The sequence below is a fragment of the Metarhizium robertsii genome (assembly GCF_000187425.2).
Source record: "Metarhizium robertsii ARSEF 23 chromosome Unknown MAA_Scf_8, whole genome shotgun sequence".
Lineage (NCBI taxonomy): Eukaryota > Fungi > Ascomycota > Sordariomycetes > Hypocreales > Clavicipitaceae > Metarhizium > Metarhizium robertsii.
In genome coordinates, this window is record NW_011942226.1 from 1,188,705 (window position 1) to 1,204,895 (window position 16,191).

The following is a 16,191-nucleotide window of genomic DNA, read 5'->3' on the forward strand; positions in this document are numbered from 1 at the left end:
CAGCCCGCGCCTCGTGTCGCAGTCGGAGCTGGACCAGCGCCGCCTCGGGCCCCGCGCCGCCCTGCTCGACGCCCTCGTCAAGCCCGTCGAAATCACCTTCAAGGACCCGGCCGTGCTCTTCGTCCAGGTCTACACCGCCATCATCTACGGCATCTACTACTCCTTCTTCGAGGCCTTCCCCCTCGTCTACCCCGTCCACTACCACATGAACCTCGGCCAGACGGGGCTCGTCTTCCTCTGCATCCTCGTCGCCTGCCTCCTCGGCGCCGCCGTCTACTGCGCCTACCTCTACCTGTACGTCGACCCGCGCATCCGCCGCTTCGGCCTGCCCGTCCAGGAGAGCCGCCTCGCGCCCGCGCTGCCCGCCTCCTTTGGCCCGACCGTCGGCCTGTTCATCTTTGCCTGGACCGCCCGCGAGTCGGTCCACTGGATCGCCCCGACCGCCGGCATCACCATCTACGCCGCCACCTGCTTCGTCGTCATGCAGTGCATCTTCGTCTACGTCCCGCTGAGCTACCCGCAGTACGCTGCCAGCCTGTTCGCCGCAAACGACTTCTTCCGGAGCGCCATGGCCTGCGGGAGCGTGCTCTTCGCCCACCCGCTCTTCGGGAACCTCGGTGTCGCCAGGGGTGTTTCGCTGCTCGGCGGCCTGAGCGTCATTGGCATCGTCGGCATCTGGCTGCTGTACTTTTACGGTGCGCGTCTGCGCGCCCTGAGTAAATTTGCCACTTCGGAGCAGTGATGCTGTGTACCATTGCCTTGCTTTGCATGGCGCGGCGTTGAGAGCGTTGAGCAGACCTCGAGGTCGGCATATATATAATAATAGACAATAGACATTGAATAGAATTGATTGCTTTGGTATCAAACCTTGTCAGCCTTCCACGTGTGTGCCCGTGTACATGAAACACAACCAACTATCCCGAGACATTACCTATTAAATCAAGTGTGGCCAAATGTCAAGATTCTCTCACTTCGGATGTCCTGTCGTAAAAAAAATCAGCATAACCGCCGTACCGTTATAAATCTAGGTCAAAGAATATGACTATAGCGTCACCATAACCACGACGCGCCCCCGCCCCGAGGGGATAATACCATGACGGGTATAAGCTAAGAGTACATTCGAAAATCAATCCCTACTAATATGCAGAAGCCTTCACCGGCCTCGAATTCCAGCATGTACAGGAACTAATCAATCAATCAACCAACCAGCCACGCACCAACCTAGTGCCCCTGGTTGTGCCCCTGGTTCCAACCTTCCCCCATCCCCCAGTTATACCCATGCCTCTGACTTTGTCCAAATCCATTGCCCTGACTCTCACCTTGCCAATTCTGTGCATGCTGGCCATGCTGGCCATGCTGCCCCTGCCGATGGTCCTGCCTATCGCCCGGCGTGCCCTGTCCAGGCCGCAGCCCAGCATATGCTGCCAACGACCCGTGCATTCCTGAAGACGTCATTGGCGAATGAAACGACTGCGACTGATAACCGTGGTTGCTTGTACCTGCACTCGACCCGCTCTTCTGGTACGAGTAAGGCTTATAGCCAATTTTGTTGGAAGAGTCCACCCCATCATTACTCCCGTATCGTGCCGTTGGCAATCCGCCTATTGACGACCGGCTCTGCACATTGTTATACCGGATATTCGAGTGCGTGTCTGCTGCTGCTGCTGCTGCTGCGGGTGGTGGTGGTGGTCGTGCTTGGAACGCACTTGATCTCGAATGCGCCATCATGCCAGACGATCTATGGCTCTGCTGCGACGCGGAGCGCGAGTGATACGGGGGTAGAAACGGAGACTTCGGCTGCGGCGGTGTCGGACGATGTATCCTCATGCTGGAGTTGGGTGCGTATGACTGATTGTGAGTGGCAGCATGTGTCAAAAGAGCGGCGTCTTCCATGTTGATGTGAGCAGTTGCTGGCGCGAGGTCGGGACTCTGTGACACTGGATGGCCGTGTTGTAGTAATGGTGATGCTTCACTGACTGTAGGTATAAACATATCATTGCCGTGCTGCTGGGCCCAACTTGATTTCTGGGTATTGGTATTTGTTCGAGTATTATTTGAAGCTTGTCTTCTATGATTCGAGGTACGAATATTCGGTTCAACGGGCTGTCGTTCTTCAAGCTCACGTTGTGGTTCCGTTTCAGGAGCAGGTTCTGGGGGAGGATATGATGGGTAATATGCGCTGTTTTCCGACAGGGTCATGCCATTATTTAGTTGAGACCTTGGTGCGTCATCCAAAGGGTCCGGTTGCGGAAGTGCCAGTCCTGATGCCGACTGGAAGTAAGGAGCTTGTGTTGGCTGTTGATGGAAACTGTGGGCGAGATCATGCGCGGAATCACGAACCAAGTCCGGCCCAGGGATTTGGGGGTAGGAGTATGGCGCACCCGGGTCCGAACTAAAGTCGTTGTCATCCTGGGGCGCTTCTTGTTGCCCTGCGTTAGCATTTGCCTCTGTCATGGAGGTATCATTGGCGTTTGCCTCAGTCATGACAGTCTCATCAGCCTCCCCTTCAACATTGTCATCGTCAGCCTCAGCATCGGCATCAGCATCATCGGTCGCGAGTGCATCAGACTTTTGCTTTGGCTTTCGTGAAGGCTGCGGCGGATAATGGCATTCAGCTTGGCTGTCTTGGCACTCTGAGCAGGTCGGTCTCTCCCTCGGACACTACATCACATTGGTGTTAGCATCCTGTATCATACAAAACATGGGCAAAAATGAGGGATGAAGAAAGGAAACAAACCCTGACTCTGCGCTTCTTGCATGTAAAACAAGAGAGCCGCGACTTTCCAAGTGGTCTCGAACTTCGCTTCCGTTTGCCCTTTGGAGTCGAGTCTTCCAGGACGAGTTCTGTTGTTGTCGTCCTCGCACCAGAGGCTGCTCCCTCACCTGACGGAGAGACGTCGGACTGAGGTACTGGAGCTGAGCTTTCCTTATTACTGGGATGGATGATCTGCAGTCGCTGCGCTCCATATGTAACCAACATGTTAAGGGATTCCTTCTGAAGCTCTGGTGCCTGGTTTGCAAAGATGTTGAACTGGTCGGTAGAGAGCGAGTCAGGACTCACGCCAGCCTCGGTCAACAGCTTACTCGCGACGTCTTTCCGACGCGCTGCCTCCTCTGGAGTTACGTTAAGAGATAACGGCTTGATAGCAGAACCAGCGCTCGGGTTCGTTCCCCATCCCACGGCAGAACCATGTCCATCGTCATCGTTATTCATCGCAGCAACAGCTTCACCAAGTCGCGACATGTCAGCATGATCCAAAGCCTGGGCGGCTTGTTCCACCAACGACAGGTGCGCTTGCTGCGTCTCCCCGGCTGCTTTTTTATTCCTCCTCCTTCTTTGCCCTTTAGACTCGCCATCTTGCCCCCTTTGATGCTCCGTGTTCTTCTTTCTTCTGACTTTGGCGGCTTCTTCCTGTGCCAATTTGGCAGCCTTGGCTAACGTCTTTTTATCTGGCTTCTGCGGCCCAATCATGGGCGGGGGTTTAAATAACTCTGTGAGGTCGGCGACAGATTTGTGCATGATTGTATGGTTGTACTTGACGGATATTGTACGGGCTTTTCTTGAAAAGGTAATGAGTAGTCGTCCTCTACAGTCAAATGCCGGTCGACCTAGTAAATCAAGTTAGAAAGTAACACCCTGCGCACAAGCAACAAGCACTGTGACCTACTCATTAAGACCGGATCGGGTTCCTTCTTGGTGTACTCCCCGACAATAGCCTTCGTCTTCCCCTCGTTCTGCGCTTTCCAATGCTGAACCGACTGCTCACATATAAAGGTGAAATCCCACCCGTGGGCTGCAGATTCGAAGCTATGCAACGCCCACACACTCTTGTCTTCAACACCAGCAGCCGTGGCAATCTGTTCCGCCACAGCCTTCTGAACCACAGGCGCCTGGCTGGGCTGGTCCCTCAGCACATCCATGGCCGTATACACATGCGTCTGGCCCTCGTGCCTCCGATCAGTATCCTCTGCTCCGCCCGAAAGCAACGGGTCAACGTTATTCATATTATCTTTGTCTCCCTGTGTCAAATCCACAGCAAACTCTGCCGTGCCGGCAACATCGACCGTCGTGCTGACATGTTCGGCTCGGGTAGCTGTCGTTTTTTCTTCAATCAGAGCGCGAAGGCGACCCTGGAGGTGGTCAAGCGATGCACACGCGCCGTCGTTTGGCGCAACCTCATTGTCGGTTCCAAAATTGAAGCTGGCGAGGAAATCAGCCATTGCGTGGGTGGCGCGACAGGAATATGTTCGGCCGGAACCTAGGTGGCCACGGATTCGCGACGACGCTGCCGTCGCAATGGCTGCTCCAGTGGACGCGCGTTGCCTCTCCTCACAGAAAACGCGAAGTGGTGATGTCAGGCGTGTTTGCGATGGCAAGACCAACCAACCACGGTGGTTTGGAAGGTATTGACGTTGGTATCCACGGTCAGCTGACCATTGTGGGGGCCGCGCTCTGCTTGTCAGTCGCACTTCAAAGTGACGATTCAGATCCAGCACGCGCGCAATGTGGCCATGGCAGTTGAGCCTCCGGGAACTAATTATTGGGAGTAAAATATCTGCGCCAGTAAAATGCTCGTGTTATGTTTTGTAACACACAGAATCTTGTCGTTTTTTTTTATTCTTCCTAAAGGCTGGCATAGCATAGACATCCGACTCGCGACTTATTATTGTCACTTGGCAGTCAAACACTGCTCACAAGTTTTTATGCAGTGTCCAAGAGCTCAGGTCACCAATGAAAGCAGTCGAAAACTGTCAAAGGCACAATTCAAACTCTGTTCAGAATATTAGTGCGCTTATACACTGCTGCACAGTCCCAAGTACAGTTCTACGCGTTATCGTCTATCCATTGCTCTATTCTCTCCGCCAGTTCTGCCTTCTTCCCTGCCGTGCTGAGCCCCTTGGAGCCGGCTACATCTCTCAGCTGAGAAAGCGTCATTTTCATGATTGCTCCGCTTGTAATGGCTTCTTTGAGCTCCGCCACCGACATGGAAGACGGATTCAGCTGCCCTGACGACGCGCCGCGCCTTTGCTTTACTGGACGATCGGATGCTTCATCATCGGCTTCCCGTTTCAGCGATTTGGACGTCCTAGCCGTTCCCGCATCTTCTTCAAGTTTTTCCGACCACTCTTCCAAGTAACCACCCGCCCGCTTGCTGATGGCCTTGTACTTCGGCTTGGTGGCGTCCTCGGCCGTCTCCGGCACTTCCTCTTCCAGAGCAAGAGCTTTGAGAATCTTGTAGTGCCATTGCAGCGCTGGGTTGGGGTACTTGAGCGGATTATACATTGCCTTTGGCAGCTGTAGCTGCTGCACAATCGTTCTCATTTGCGTCTTCAGCTCATCAGAGCTTTGCGTCACTCCATCTGGAGGCTTGATCTCTCTCAAGTCATCGGCAAAAGGCAGTGGGTATATCCAAAGTCCCGCTGGCAAATATGGCGTTCCAGATTTTTCATCAGACGGTTCCCTGGACGGCACGATGGCAGCTAGAATTGGTTGGGCATTGCTCCGTACGATACACCACGCAATGCCTATTTTGTTGTCTTTGATCAACTTTTGCCATAATGCTGTGAATACACGAGTGGAACCAACAAAATCCTCTTCACTGGGGAAGATGAATGTCGACTTCTTGACGCTAGCCCACATTGGTAACAACTTGCGGGGTTTGAAGCCAATGATGCGAATAACAGGCGGTCCGAAATCCCTGAGAGACTTTTGCTCGTCAGGGGTAAAGCAGACGTATTCGCCACCAAACTTGTACGCCTTCTTCATCTCCCCTTTCTCAACCGTTCTGATGCTGTCCTCGGCCAGTCTTGTAGTTTCACCAGCGGCAATCTGAGGCTTTTCTCCATCCAACCAAATGTAACATGTCCTGGCTGGTGTTTGTCGATGGAGAACATTATATCCTTTAACTGAGATTCGCAAACCAGGCGCAATCTCAAATGGCAAGTTTGAAAACATGGCTCGTTTCGGCGTCTGTTTCGAGTTTATGTTTGAGGTCAAAGAGCTTAGAAGGGATAACCCGTCGCCCGACTTGGAAATCGCCACCGCAGTGCTGTTGGCTTCCGCAATTGGATCACGGTACACGATATCCTGTCTGCATTAGTCACAACTACCAGAGCATGATAGTCAAACGAGGTGGATAACTTACATCGTAGAACTTCGACAAGTCAAACTTGGAATCACCTCTGGTGATTGGGAATAAATCAATTGTGACGCCCAAGTCATAAAGATCTTTAGCTCGAACCGCAGCTGCTGACATAGCAGCCTTGTCGGAAGGGTGAGGATTGTCATTGTCAGTAATGATGAATAGGCGTCGGCTTCCAAAATTTGCGGCCTTTGTCGTAAAGATTTGGTTTGCGCAGAAGAGCACGTTCGACATGATGGCACGGTCACTTGATGGCGTCAACACTTCGTCGTCGTCTTCACCATCCTCAACAAGATTCTTAAGCACCTTGACATCATCCGCAGCGGGAATGTCAAGGTCCGTGAAAAGATAGCAGTTAGGATATCCCAGGCCATTGCGGCCGTCTTCGTCATTATAAAATTTAGTCTTTTTAGTTCCAAATAGTAGAATGCCCATCATATCCTTAGGGTTTGATATGATGCGTTGCTCCATCAAATGGTACGCGCATTTTAGGGCTGCCTCGAGAGCACTGTCTTGGTCCGCCTTCTTTGAATCAGATGGCGGTGGCGGCTTAAGCATAGAGTCGCTAACTTCAATAGCCATTATGATGGCATCTTTCTGTGCCTTGTATGTCTAGGTGATTGTCAGGGCCATGTCATGAACGACTAGTGAATGAATGATGTATTGGCGCATATTACCGTCTCGTCAATCTCTTGATCCCCATCATCTTCGTCCTCCCTCTTCCAATCCTGGCCGTTTTCCGCCATTATTAAGTCAATTTTGTTTAATCCGAGTAGAAACAATTCGGACACAGCATGCTGAACGCGTTGAAAACTGTGAATGACGGTTGTGGGCCTCCGCCGTCGCAGCTCCAGGCAAACGCGCCCTAACGGTCGGGCGCATCGCGCAGTTGCGCAGGTTGTCGCGGTATCACGTGATCCATTACCTTTTATTGCCTTTGATGCCATTGGACAGATCTGAAGGTTGTTAAAAGAAACTCGCTCACATATGATTATTTTCAGCAATTATTATGTACCTCCATAACTGTTCCGGCTTGTCTTGGCGCCAGAATTACTTGCATCATAAATATGGTCCGTTCCCGATCCCGAGTGCAGAACTACACTCGGAGCATCGGCTTTTTGGAACTTGCACCGCTCATCCTCTTCACAACGGCTGATTTTTTGTTCTCAGCCATTGGAATTCAAGTTTATTGATCATGTCATCACGGATCTGTACACAACAGCTCCTAAGGGGATTATCGGGAAATTCATCTTCCCGACTTGTCCTGCCCCAAGTTGCAACGCAAACTCGGCAATTTGCGACGCCTGTTCCGCCTGTCACCCAGGATGCAACGGGCTCGAAAGGTCCAACCGCAATGGTGTTCCTCAACATGGGAGGGCCATCGAAGACCGACGAAGTTGGCGATTTCCTGAGTCGCCTGTTCGTATGTATACTTTCAATGGCGTACCGTCACTAGTAGTCCAATGCCCTGCTAACAATTTGCGATTCTCAGTCCGACGGCGATTTGATTCCGCTGGGTCGACTGCAAGGTTACTTGGGCCCCCTCCTCTCGAAGCGACGAACACCCATGATTCAGAAACAGTACGCCGCCATTGGCGGCGGCTCACCAATTCGAAAATGGTCCGAATACCAGAGCGCCGAAATGTGCAAGATATTGGACAAGACATCTCCAGAAACTGCACCCCACAAGCCCTATGTGGCTTTCAGATACGCTGATCCTCTAACTGAGGAAATGTACCAACAACTTCTTGCAGATGGCTTCGGTAATGGCAAGGGTGGCCGAGCTGTTGCTTTTACTCAATACCCCCAATACTCGTGCTCCACCACTGGTTCCAGTCTGAACGAGCTGTGGAAGTGGAGGCAACGACTGGAAGGAAAGAGGGTGGATGAAAGCGGAGAGGGCACCATTACTTGGAGCGTCATCGACAGATGGCCAGCTCACTCTGGGCTTGTCGAGGCTTTTGCGCAGAACATTGAAGCCAAGTTGGCCGAATATCCCGAGAGCCGCCGAAAGGATGTTGTCCTCTTGTTTTCCGCCCACAGTCTTCCCATGTCTGTTGTCAACAGAGGTGACCCTTATCCTGGCGAGGTTGCCGCCACCGTTTACGCCGTCATGGAACGACTTAGGTTCTCCAACCCGTACCGCCTATGCTGGCAATCTCAGGTTGGTCCATCTGCATGGCTCGGCCCTCAGACGGCCACCACGGTGGAACAGTATGTTGCCAAGGGTCAAAAGGACTTGGTTTTAATACCCATCGCTTTCACGTCCGACCATATCGAGACGTTGTACGAGTTGGACCATGAAGTCATAGGCGAGAGTGGTCACACGGACACGATTAAGCGAGCGGACAGTCTTAATGGTAGCCCGGTCTTTATTGAGGCTCTTGCAGATATTGCCAAGGCACATTTGAGGAGTGGCGAAGCTTGTTCCAAGCAAATGAATCTTCGATGCCCCAGCTGCAAGAGCGAGAGGTGTACAGAAACCAAGAAGTTCTTTGCCAGGCAGCAGGCGAATCTGTAGGAGCTATGGCTGAAAACTTGTAGTGGCAATAGGTGTTGAGAATACTCTGTATGTATAATAGAATATGGAATGTGCATTGAGGCGCTATTCCGTTAAACCCAATGTCGTGGGGGCTCTCTCGTCAATATATTTAGCATAACTCTTAGTCGCACGCAAAGAACAGACCGCCATGTGTTGTACTCGACGGGGGAGTTTGAATTTGCTGTTCAACGTCTCCAACCCTCCACTTACCCTGTATCCCCAGACGATTGGACCCTTCAGAAACAAATCATGGCCGCCAATGCACTGTAGCATCACTTGTACGCTCAATCTTCACGTATTCTATTTCTATTTCGTTCTATTTTTTTTTTTATTTTTTTTTTGGGGGGGGGGGTTTCTTGTCTGAAATTTTTCATGTGTACTTCCTCTCTGTGCCTCCGCCTTTGTGAGTGAGTTGTCGTGTCCTGCATGTCACAACATCCATGGAGTAGCTATCTCCATTGGTTGCACGGTTGCTCTTGGCTGCCGTGGCCAATCCGACCCACCATGGAGACAGCCCAATGGGCCGTTCCGCAGTTATGCCCGTAATAGCAACACCTGCAATAATACGAGCAAGGCAAAACGAACAAAACTGCGGAGCTGCCATGGCCCAGGACCGGCCTAAGGATATGCAGCGTGACAGCGAACATCCATGATATTCAGTATGGAGGCTGCGAACACGAACAGGAGCTCAGTCCATGCATGGGCTGGTACTGCAGCCAGCGGTTACGATATCGGGGGACACCAGACGCAGAGAGCCGGATTCTTCCACCCCGATGAATCTTGGCTATTTCCAAAAGGGCATAGGGATAAGGGACCTGGCTGACCGACGCGACGTCCCTACAGGCAAGGACTAGTATTTGCAAAAGTACATATGTAGTACTACGATTGACTCCTCACTGTGCCACGTCAAGCCAGTCTTGGAGATGGTGCTGGGGTACGTCAGTCGTGACACACAGCTTGGCCGAGATATCAATGGATGGGACGAGGCTTCATCATCAGCAAAAGCCAAAGAGCCGGGACATGGAGCCGCAAAACGGAGCAGAACGGCGATGGGACAGCAGAAGTAGTCGCTTTTGACGATCTGCATAATGCGCCTGGGTACAAGGAGAACAAGGCACTGGTCTGGCCAAGGGTGTCAGAATTTCGCATGCAAGACGACTGGATAGGGAAACACTGAGACAGAGGGACATTGAATGACTAGAATGACTCGAGAGGAACAGAAAGCGCAAAACAAAAAGTCGTCCCATCAAATTGACAAGTGGACAGAAAATAACTCTACCTGCATTCCATCAGTCACGGTAGATGCTCCCTTTACATGTTACGAGTAGGTCTTGGCGAGTCGAGTAACATTTATGAAATGGAAATGTAGACGTTGGAGTGGGGATGGACAAGGTAAGAACATCAGACGGCTTCCAAGATATTAGTACTACTACAACCTTTGTTCTGCCTAGCTGTGTTGATCAGATCGCATTCGACTGTCTCAACATTGCCCCTTTCTCGTGCTCTCCAATCAATTGATGTCTGGTCAATTCCCTCTCTCCCAGTGTTGCCCTCTCAAACACGCCGACCCGTCGCTGTGATTTGCAATTTTGCAGCGACCCCGATGGCTTCCGCGGCTCAAGCTGCCACCCGATGAACCCCCCGTAGCCTTGTCGACCCCCTGAACTGCCCCCTGTGGCATGGGCTCCTCATCTCCCACCCCAAGCTACCCTCTGGGAGCCCCGTCCATCAAGGTCTCGGATTGGCAGGTTGAGAGACCCACCAGCCAATCACCGTGCCCATGAAGCTCCTTGCCGTTGAGTCTCCCAAGCATCGTGGCGTCCCTGGCCCAATCTAGGCCCAATTGGGCATAGTTGAGCACATACCCCTATGTTGGTCCCATCCAGAGGCCCCAGCACCTGCACCTCGCCAGCCCGCCGAATGCCCAGATGTCAACTGGCCCCAAGTCTGGTGGTTCACTACAACTGACTAGTACTAATTCTAATGGTGACTGGGAGGTTTTCGAGTGGTGGCAGGCGCTGGCATTCTCTACTGTTCGCGTGCTGAGGCCTGGGGTGCTGTGGCGCCGGCTGCGGCTTTCTTCTAGTGGCAGGTACAGAGTACATGGTACAGAGTACGAGCAGCAGCATGTACATGCACAGGGCAAGCAGTCGGTCGCGCCTGCGCACCAGAATTTCCTCGAGAGGTCCTCGGGCGCTCTCGCGCTCTCACCACATGCACGCCATGCACGCCGCCCCCCAATTTCCCCTTTGACCTTCATCTCCATCCTCGACCTTTCAAACTTGACTTCACTTCCGCCATTCTCTCCCCCATCATTGCTACTTCCTCAACGTCGACTTCTCTGTGCGCCGTCACGGGCCTCTCTGTCGACAATTTGTGGTCGATTTCTCTTTTATTTTTTTCTTCTCGAGCCCCGTCCTTTGACACGCGTGCTCCTGCTCGCCGGGTTCTCCTGTCTTAATCTCCCTTAGTAAGTTGCTCCGGCGTGCTACCTTCCGCGCAGAATCCTACTTTGTACTTGACTCATACCACTGCACGCATCGTGGGAATTCGTGACATTGTCATCTATGCCGAGCTGGGTCCGCCTGCCTCTCTTTGTTTGACGCAGGAAGTCCTAAGCTGTTGTTCTCCCAAGTGCAGTCGGCCACCCCCTCTCCCCTGACCCCATCCAAGCTCCTCCCTGACGTAGCTGACTTTTTCCCCCTTTGGCAGAATCTACCTTCTCCTCCATTCTTTTAGAGATCGAGCGACCGCTCCTTATACATCGATATGGGTAAGAACACACTTTCTTTTGCAAATGATTTAGCACGCGCAACCGGGTGCCTCCGTCTGTTGCAGAGGCAGGAGACAGGCAGATACCACCACGAGCTCAAACAACCAACCTCCCCCCAGCCGAGGCGGCTCCAACAAACGCTTCTCTTCGGAACCTGTTCATGGCGTCTTCTCTCGTCCTTCGTTCCGTTAAATCCTCAACGCAATAACTTCATGGACATTCGTTCTACGACATTTACACTTTCTTGGATTTCATTGTCGGGACCCAACGCGCCCCCCCTTTTTTGGACTTGACAGCATTTCCAGTGCACCACTACTTCTGTTACTTAAGTTGATAAAACACGAAGAGTCTTGTGATCAATAATGGCGACGGAGTCGGCAAAACAAGGCAAAACACATACCCGAAACTCACCGGAAGCCATGCAAGACCAGAATGGCGCTTCAGCAGAGCCAACCATTGCCTCTAAACGGACAAGCAGCATTGTGGTCATGCATGATACGACTACTGTGCTATCAATAACAACCTCAGCAACCCCGTCGGTCGCGGACACCGTTCGCCAATACCGGAGCATGCTTGACGTTGAGGAACCCCCGAAGCTGAACCCTCTGAATCCCATGTCCTTTGATGAGTTGTACACTCCCCCGAGCCAACAGCCCCCCAAATCCGTGTCAGAGAAGCCGCTATACAAATCGACGGCTAATGGTGCCTGCGGGACTTTGGCGAATACTGCTGACAGTCAGGTCAAAGATCTGAGCTGTTAGCCTCTCTGCCTCATTTGCCTCTTCTACCAAAGACTCTCAATGCATTCACATCTTTGTATCAGCGGTATGCTAATGATATTATCGTACAGCTTCTAACAGCTCCGATTCACCTACGGGATCTCCCGCGTCACCTCCTGCTGGCAAGCCTGAATCCGCGGCCTCTGCTCAAGATGCTCATCCTTCTGACCCCGCTCCTGCAGTTCCGTCTCAATCTGTTCCTTCTACCATTCAGGACGCCCGAAACATTGTCCGAAGGAAGCTCACTGGCTATGTCGGCTTTGCCAACCTGCCAAACCAGTGGCACCGCAAGAGTGTTCGCAAGGGTTTCAACTTTAATGTAATGGTTGTTGGTATGTGTGTATGATTCCCTAGGCTGACGGAGAGGAGCTAACCGCCTATATCAAAGGTGAATCCGGCCTTGGCAAGTCTACTCTCGTCAATACTCTCTTCAACACCTCTTTGTATCCCCCAAGAGAGCGCAAAGGTCCTAGCCTGGATATTATTCCCAAGACTGTCCAGATTCAGGCTATTAGTGCCGATATCGAGGAGGCGGGTGTCCGCCTTCGCTTGACTGTCGTCGACACCCCGGGATTCGGTGACTTCGTTAACAATGACGAGTCGTGGCGCCCTATTGTTGACGATATCGAGCGTCGATATGATGCTTACCTCGATGCTGAGAACAAGGTCAATCGCATGAACATCGTTGACAACCGTATCCATGCTTGTGTCTTCTTCATTCAGCCTACCGGCCACTCTTTGAAGCCCCTGGACATTGAGGTTATGCGACGCCTTCACACCAAGGTCAACTTGATCCCCGTCATTGCGAAGTCAGACACTCTCACCGATGAGGAGATTGTGAGCTTTAAGGCTAGAGTAAGTCACTTCACATAGGAACTCTGGATGCGCTGGAAATTGATCTGTTGTATTCACAATGTCGTAGATTTTGGCAGACATCAAGCACCATGGCATTCAAATCTTTGAGGGTCCTCGGTATGAGCTGGACGACGAGGAGACGATTGCCGAGAACAATGAGATCATGTCCAAGGTCCCCTTCGCTGTTGTTGGTGCTACCAACGAGATTAAGACAACTGATGGCCGGGCCGTTCGCGGACGCCAGTACCCATGGGGTATCATTGAAGTCGATAACGAGGAGCACTGCGATTTTGTCAAACTCCGCCAGATGCTCATCCGAACTCATATGGAAGAGCTCAAAGAGAACACTAACAACGCCCTGTATGAGAACTACCGTACCGACAAGCTCATTGCCATGGGTGTGTCACAAGACCCCAGTGTCTTCAAGGAAGTCAACCCTGCTGTTAAACAGGAAGAGGAGCGTGCTCTGCATGAGCAGAAGCTAGCCAAGATGGAGGCCGAGATGAAGATGGTCTTCCAACAGAAGGTGGCCGAGAAGGAGAGCAAACTGAAGCAGTCCGAGGAAGAGCTTTACGCCCGCCACAGAGAGATGAAGGAGCAACTTGAACGCCAACGAGCGGAGCTCGAAGATAAGAAGCAACGCATTGAGAGCGGGCGGCCGTTGGAGAAGGAGGGCAAGCGCAAGGGTTTCTCATTGCGTTAAAATTGAGAGATATCAATTCCGAGTCTTAAGCGACGCACAGTTTGCCATCTCTACGATCAACGTCTGAGTACTCATGACACGCCACACACAAGCCGCTAGACGCCTTTCCTTATCCTTTCGATTCTAGTTTCGCTGGCCTTCTATGGCCACATTTTTTTTGTCATTAATCAGAGTCTTCTCTTAATCACCCTGACCAAAAGTTGTCTCAACCGAGACAGACAACCGAAGTACCTCTTTTATGGAACCGTCGTCTCGTAGCGGCTAAGGGGCTGCGGGCTATGGAAATATTCAACAGTACGAAAGAAAAATAAAAAGTAGTTTTGGTGAGTGCGGCGATCACACCTCTAGAGTGGTGCCTGAACTGTTCTTCTCTGCGAAGCTGGGAACAGTCTAAGCATGGCTTGGAGGATGCTCTCATGTTTGTGTGTCTTTCAGAAGAGACTGAGAGGGTGCTCTCTTTTCTTGGAAGAACGAGAGCACAATTGCGCAATTTCTTTTGGCAACCTCATTCGCCATGGGAGGATGCCCCCTTTTTTAAAGTGCGGAAAAGAACCTTTGTCTTTTCGGCACGGACGTGTTTTGCACACTTATGGTTTCCTTTAATCTATATGCCCAGCAAGATTGGTCGGCAACACCTGCATCTTCGTCTTGTCGTCCTGACTGCCCCCGGATACCCTTTGTCGCATCTGTATGGAGCACTGGTTGCGGATTTGACTTGGACAGGAGCAGATGAATGATTTGGCCGGCGAGGGCTGAACAGCAACTGTTGTATTTTAGTGGTGTGATTGGGACAGGTTGTTTTATTTGACGTCTTGACACGGAATTGTCGTCCAGGCTCGTTTGTCTTTCTTAGCTAGCTTGATTTTATTGGCTTTTCTATGTATTTGCCGCGTTGTGTATATTGTGACAGTGATTGATTGAGAGCATGATAATCGTACTTTGTCTTGATACGAGTTGTTAACTGCTGATGCTGATTTGGGGTTCTGCAGACTAGTGCTTACTTCATACATTTTCAGCTCAAAATAGCTGTTGCACTGAGTGGCTGTGCACTTATTGGCTGGCAGTGCTAGAATTAATATCATTATATGCATGCTTCATGAAGGTAGGCTCCCTTTAGTTATATAATACAACGGTCGCAACGTGGTAATCGACCTTCCTCAGGCCTTCTCAGACCCGCTCCGCTCCGTTCCCCATCTGAAGTTTGGTAAAGCTATATTCTTATAATACTTGGTTTTCCCGATCTTGTGTTCATTTATTCCCTCAATGACTTTCTACCTTTTCCTAGCATTCTTGAACAAAAACGCGCCGACAACCCCGGCGGCAATGCTAACGCCGCTCAGGATAGCTACCCCCATGAGCCCCTCCTTGGCGACCTTGTTGTCAATCAGTTGGCGTAGATCGGAAGCCTGGAGGTTCGCGGGCTCCTTGTCGAGCAGGAGGTCGTTGTAGCGGCGGGCCTCGCCGTAGTTTCCGAGCTTGTAGTTTCCGAGGGCGAGGTAGTACAGGCATTCGCGGCGACGTTCGGGAGAGAGACGGAATATATCGCTGAGGAGGCGGACGCCGAGTTGTTGGTCGTTGCGATTGTTTGATTTGACGAGGCCCTATGGAAAGGTGATGAGCGATGTGTAAGCGGAAGCCAAGGCGAGTATACGGGAGAGAGTGAAAAGGGAGAAAGAGAGAACAGCGACATCGATGACGGGGAAAGAGGAGGATATGAGGTGGCATAAGACGTACCCATGCGTAGTTGAATTTTGTCTGGACGCCAACCATGTCACCCTCTTTTTCGTACTGGGCTCGTAGGACTTGCAGCTCCGAGGGGCTCAACGGCCTAGAAAGTGTTAGATATGGGATATTCATGCATGCATGTATTTGCGTGGATGGTGGTGACTGACGTCTCTGCGTCGAGAGCATCTGTGACGGATTGTGATGGTTAGCGTCTGCCTCGGCAATATGGGTGGTGGGATGGGGGAAACACATGTGGTTATTCTCACAAGGTAGCTGGTGAACCATTTTTTTTCGGCACTGCGACGATGGCCTGAATGAATGAATTAATTTGTGACTAGGTTGAGTAGGGAGATGTGTGGTGGGAGGTGCTTGAGCTGAGTATGCTGAGTTGGGAGTGACTGGTGGACTTGGAGTTTGGAGCTCAGGTGTGTGTGGCCTGTACTGGGTTGAACTCGGGTGTGGCGACAATGACGCTACTCCGTACATCTTGTGAGAAGTCCCGGACGCAGCATGTACTAGTACATATGTACAACGGTGAAATGTCGGGTGATGGGTGATAAGATAGTTGCCCCTGACGATGAGCTGTGCCCTCTGGTTGGCGGGATTGAAGCATGTCCAGTGACGATAAAGGTGGGTCACAACTCTGACTTGAACTGACATCCAACGTCTGC

The 16,191-nt window shown here is 51.6% G+C and overlaps 6 protein-coding genes across 6 annotated transcripts in view; 3 read left to right on the forward strand and 3 right to left on the reverse strand.

The window, feature by feature from the left end:
* Nucleotides 1–742, forward strand: part of MAA_01141 (Major facilitator superfamily transporter) — a gene marked incomplete at both ends in the record, with an annotated part of 1,903 nt that extends 1,161 nt beyond the window's left edge. The window contains one exon of the mRNA XM_007819139.1: nucleotides 23–742. Coding sequence (XP_007817330.1) covers nucleotides 23–742 — 720 coding nt within the window. The remainder of the gene's footprint in view (nucleotides 1–22) is intronic.
* A 479-nt stretch (nucleotides 743–1,221) lies between these two features.
* MAA_01142 (Zn(2)-C6 fungal-type DNA-binding domain protein) lies at nucleotides 1,222–4,221 on the reverse strand (the record flags this gene model as incomplete). Its single annotated transcript, XM_007819140.1, has 3 exons — nucleotides 1,222–2,661; nucleotides 2,738–3,609; nucleotides 3,669–4,221. 3 exons carry the CDS (start codon nucleotides 4,219–4,221, stop codon nucleotides 1,222–1,224), a joined length of 2,865 nt encoding a protein of 954 aa, XP_007817331.1.
* Nucleotides 4,222–4,825: 604 nt separating this feature from the next.
* MAA_01143 (ku70 protein) lies at nucleotides 4,826–6,889 on the reverse strand (the record flags this gene model as incomplete). Its single annotated transcript, XM_007819141.1, has 3 exons — nucleotides 4,826–6,088; nucleotides 6,147–6,755; nucleotides 6,821–6,889. 3 exons carry the CDS (start codon nucleotides 6,887–6,889, stop codon nucleotides 4,826–4,828), a joined length of 1,941 nt encoding a protein of 646 aa, XP_007817332.1.
* Nucleotides 6,890–7,497: 608 nt separating this feature from the next.
* MAA_01144 (ferrochelatase) lies at nucleotides 7,498–8,664 on the forward strand (the record flags this gene model as incomplete). The annotated part of the gene is made up of 2 exons (XM_007819142.2): nucleotides 7,498–7,566; nucleotides 7,636–8,664. The coding sequence occupies 2 exons, from the start codon at nucleotides 7,498–7,500 to the stop codon at nucleotides 8,662–8,664; spliced, it is 1,098 nt and encodes a 365-aa protein (XP_007817333.2).
* A 3,156-nt stretch (nucleotides 8,665–11,820) lies between these two features.
* MAA_01145 (cell division control protein 3) lies at nucleotides 11,821–13,795 on the forward strand (the record flags this gene model as incomplete). The annotated part of the gene is made up of 5 exons (XM_007819143.2): nucleotides 11,821–12,214; nucleotides 12,309–12,359; nucleotides 12,420–12,569; nucleotides 12,626–13,092; nucleotides 13,160–13,795. 5 exons carry the CDS (start codon nucleotides 11,821–11,823, stop codon nucleotides 13,793–13,795), a joined length of 1,698 nt encoding a protein of 565 aa, XP_007817334.2.
* Nucleotides 13,796–15,066: 1,271 nt separating this feature from the next.
* MAA_01146 (Tetratricopeptide repeat 11 Fission 1 protein) lies at nucleotides 15,067–16,006 on the reverse strand (the record flags this gene model as incomplete). The annotated part of the gene is made up of 4 exons (XM_007819144.1): nucleotides 15,067–15,396; nucleotides 15,530–15,623; nucleotides 15,688–15,706; nucleotides 15,856–16,006. The coding sequence occupies 4 exons, from the start codon at nucleotides 16,004–16,006 to the stop codon at nucleotides 15,067–15,069; spliced, it is 594 nt and encodes a 197-aa protein (XP_007817335.1).
* Nucleotides 16,007–16,191: the final 185 nt, after the last annotated feature.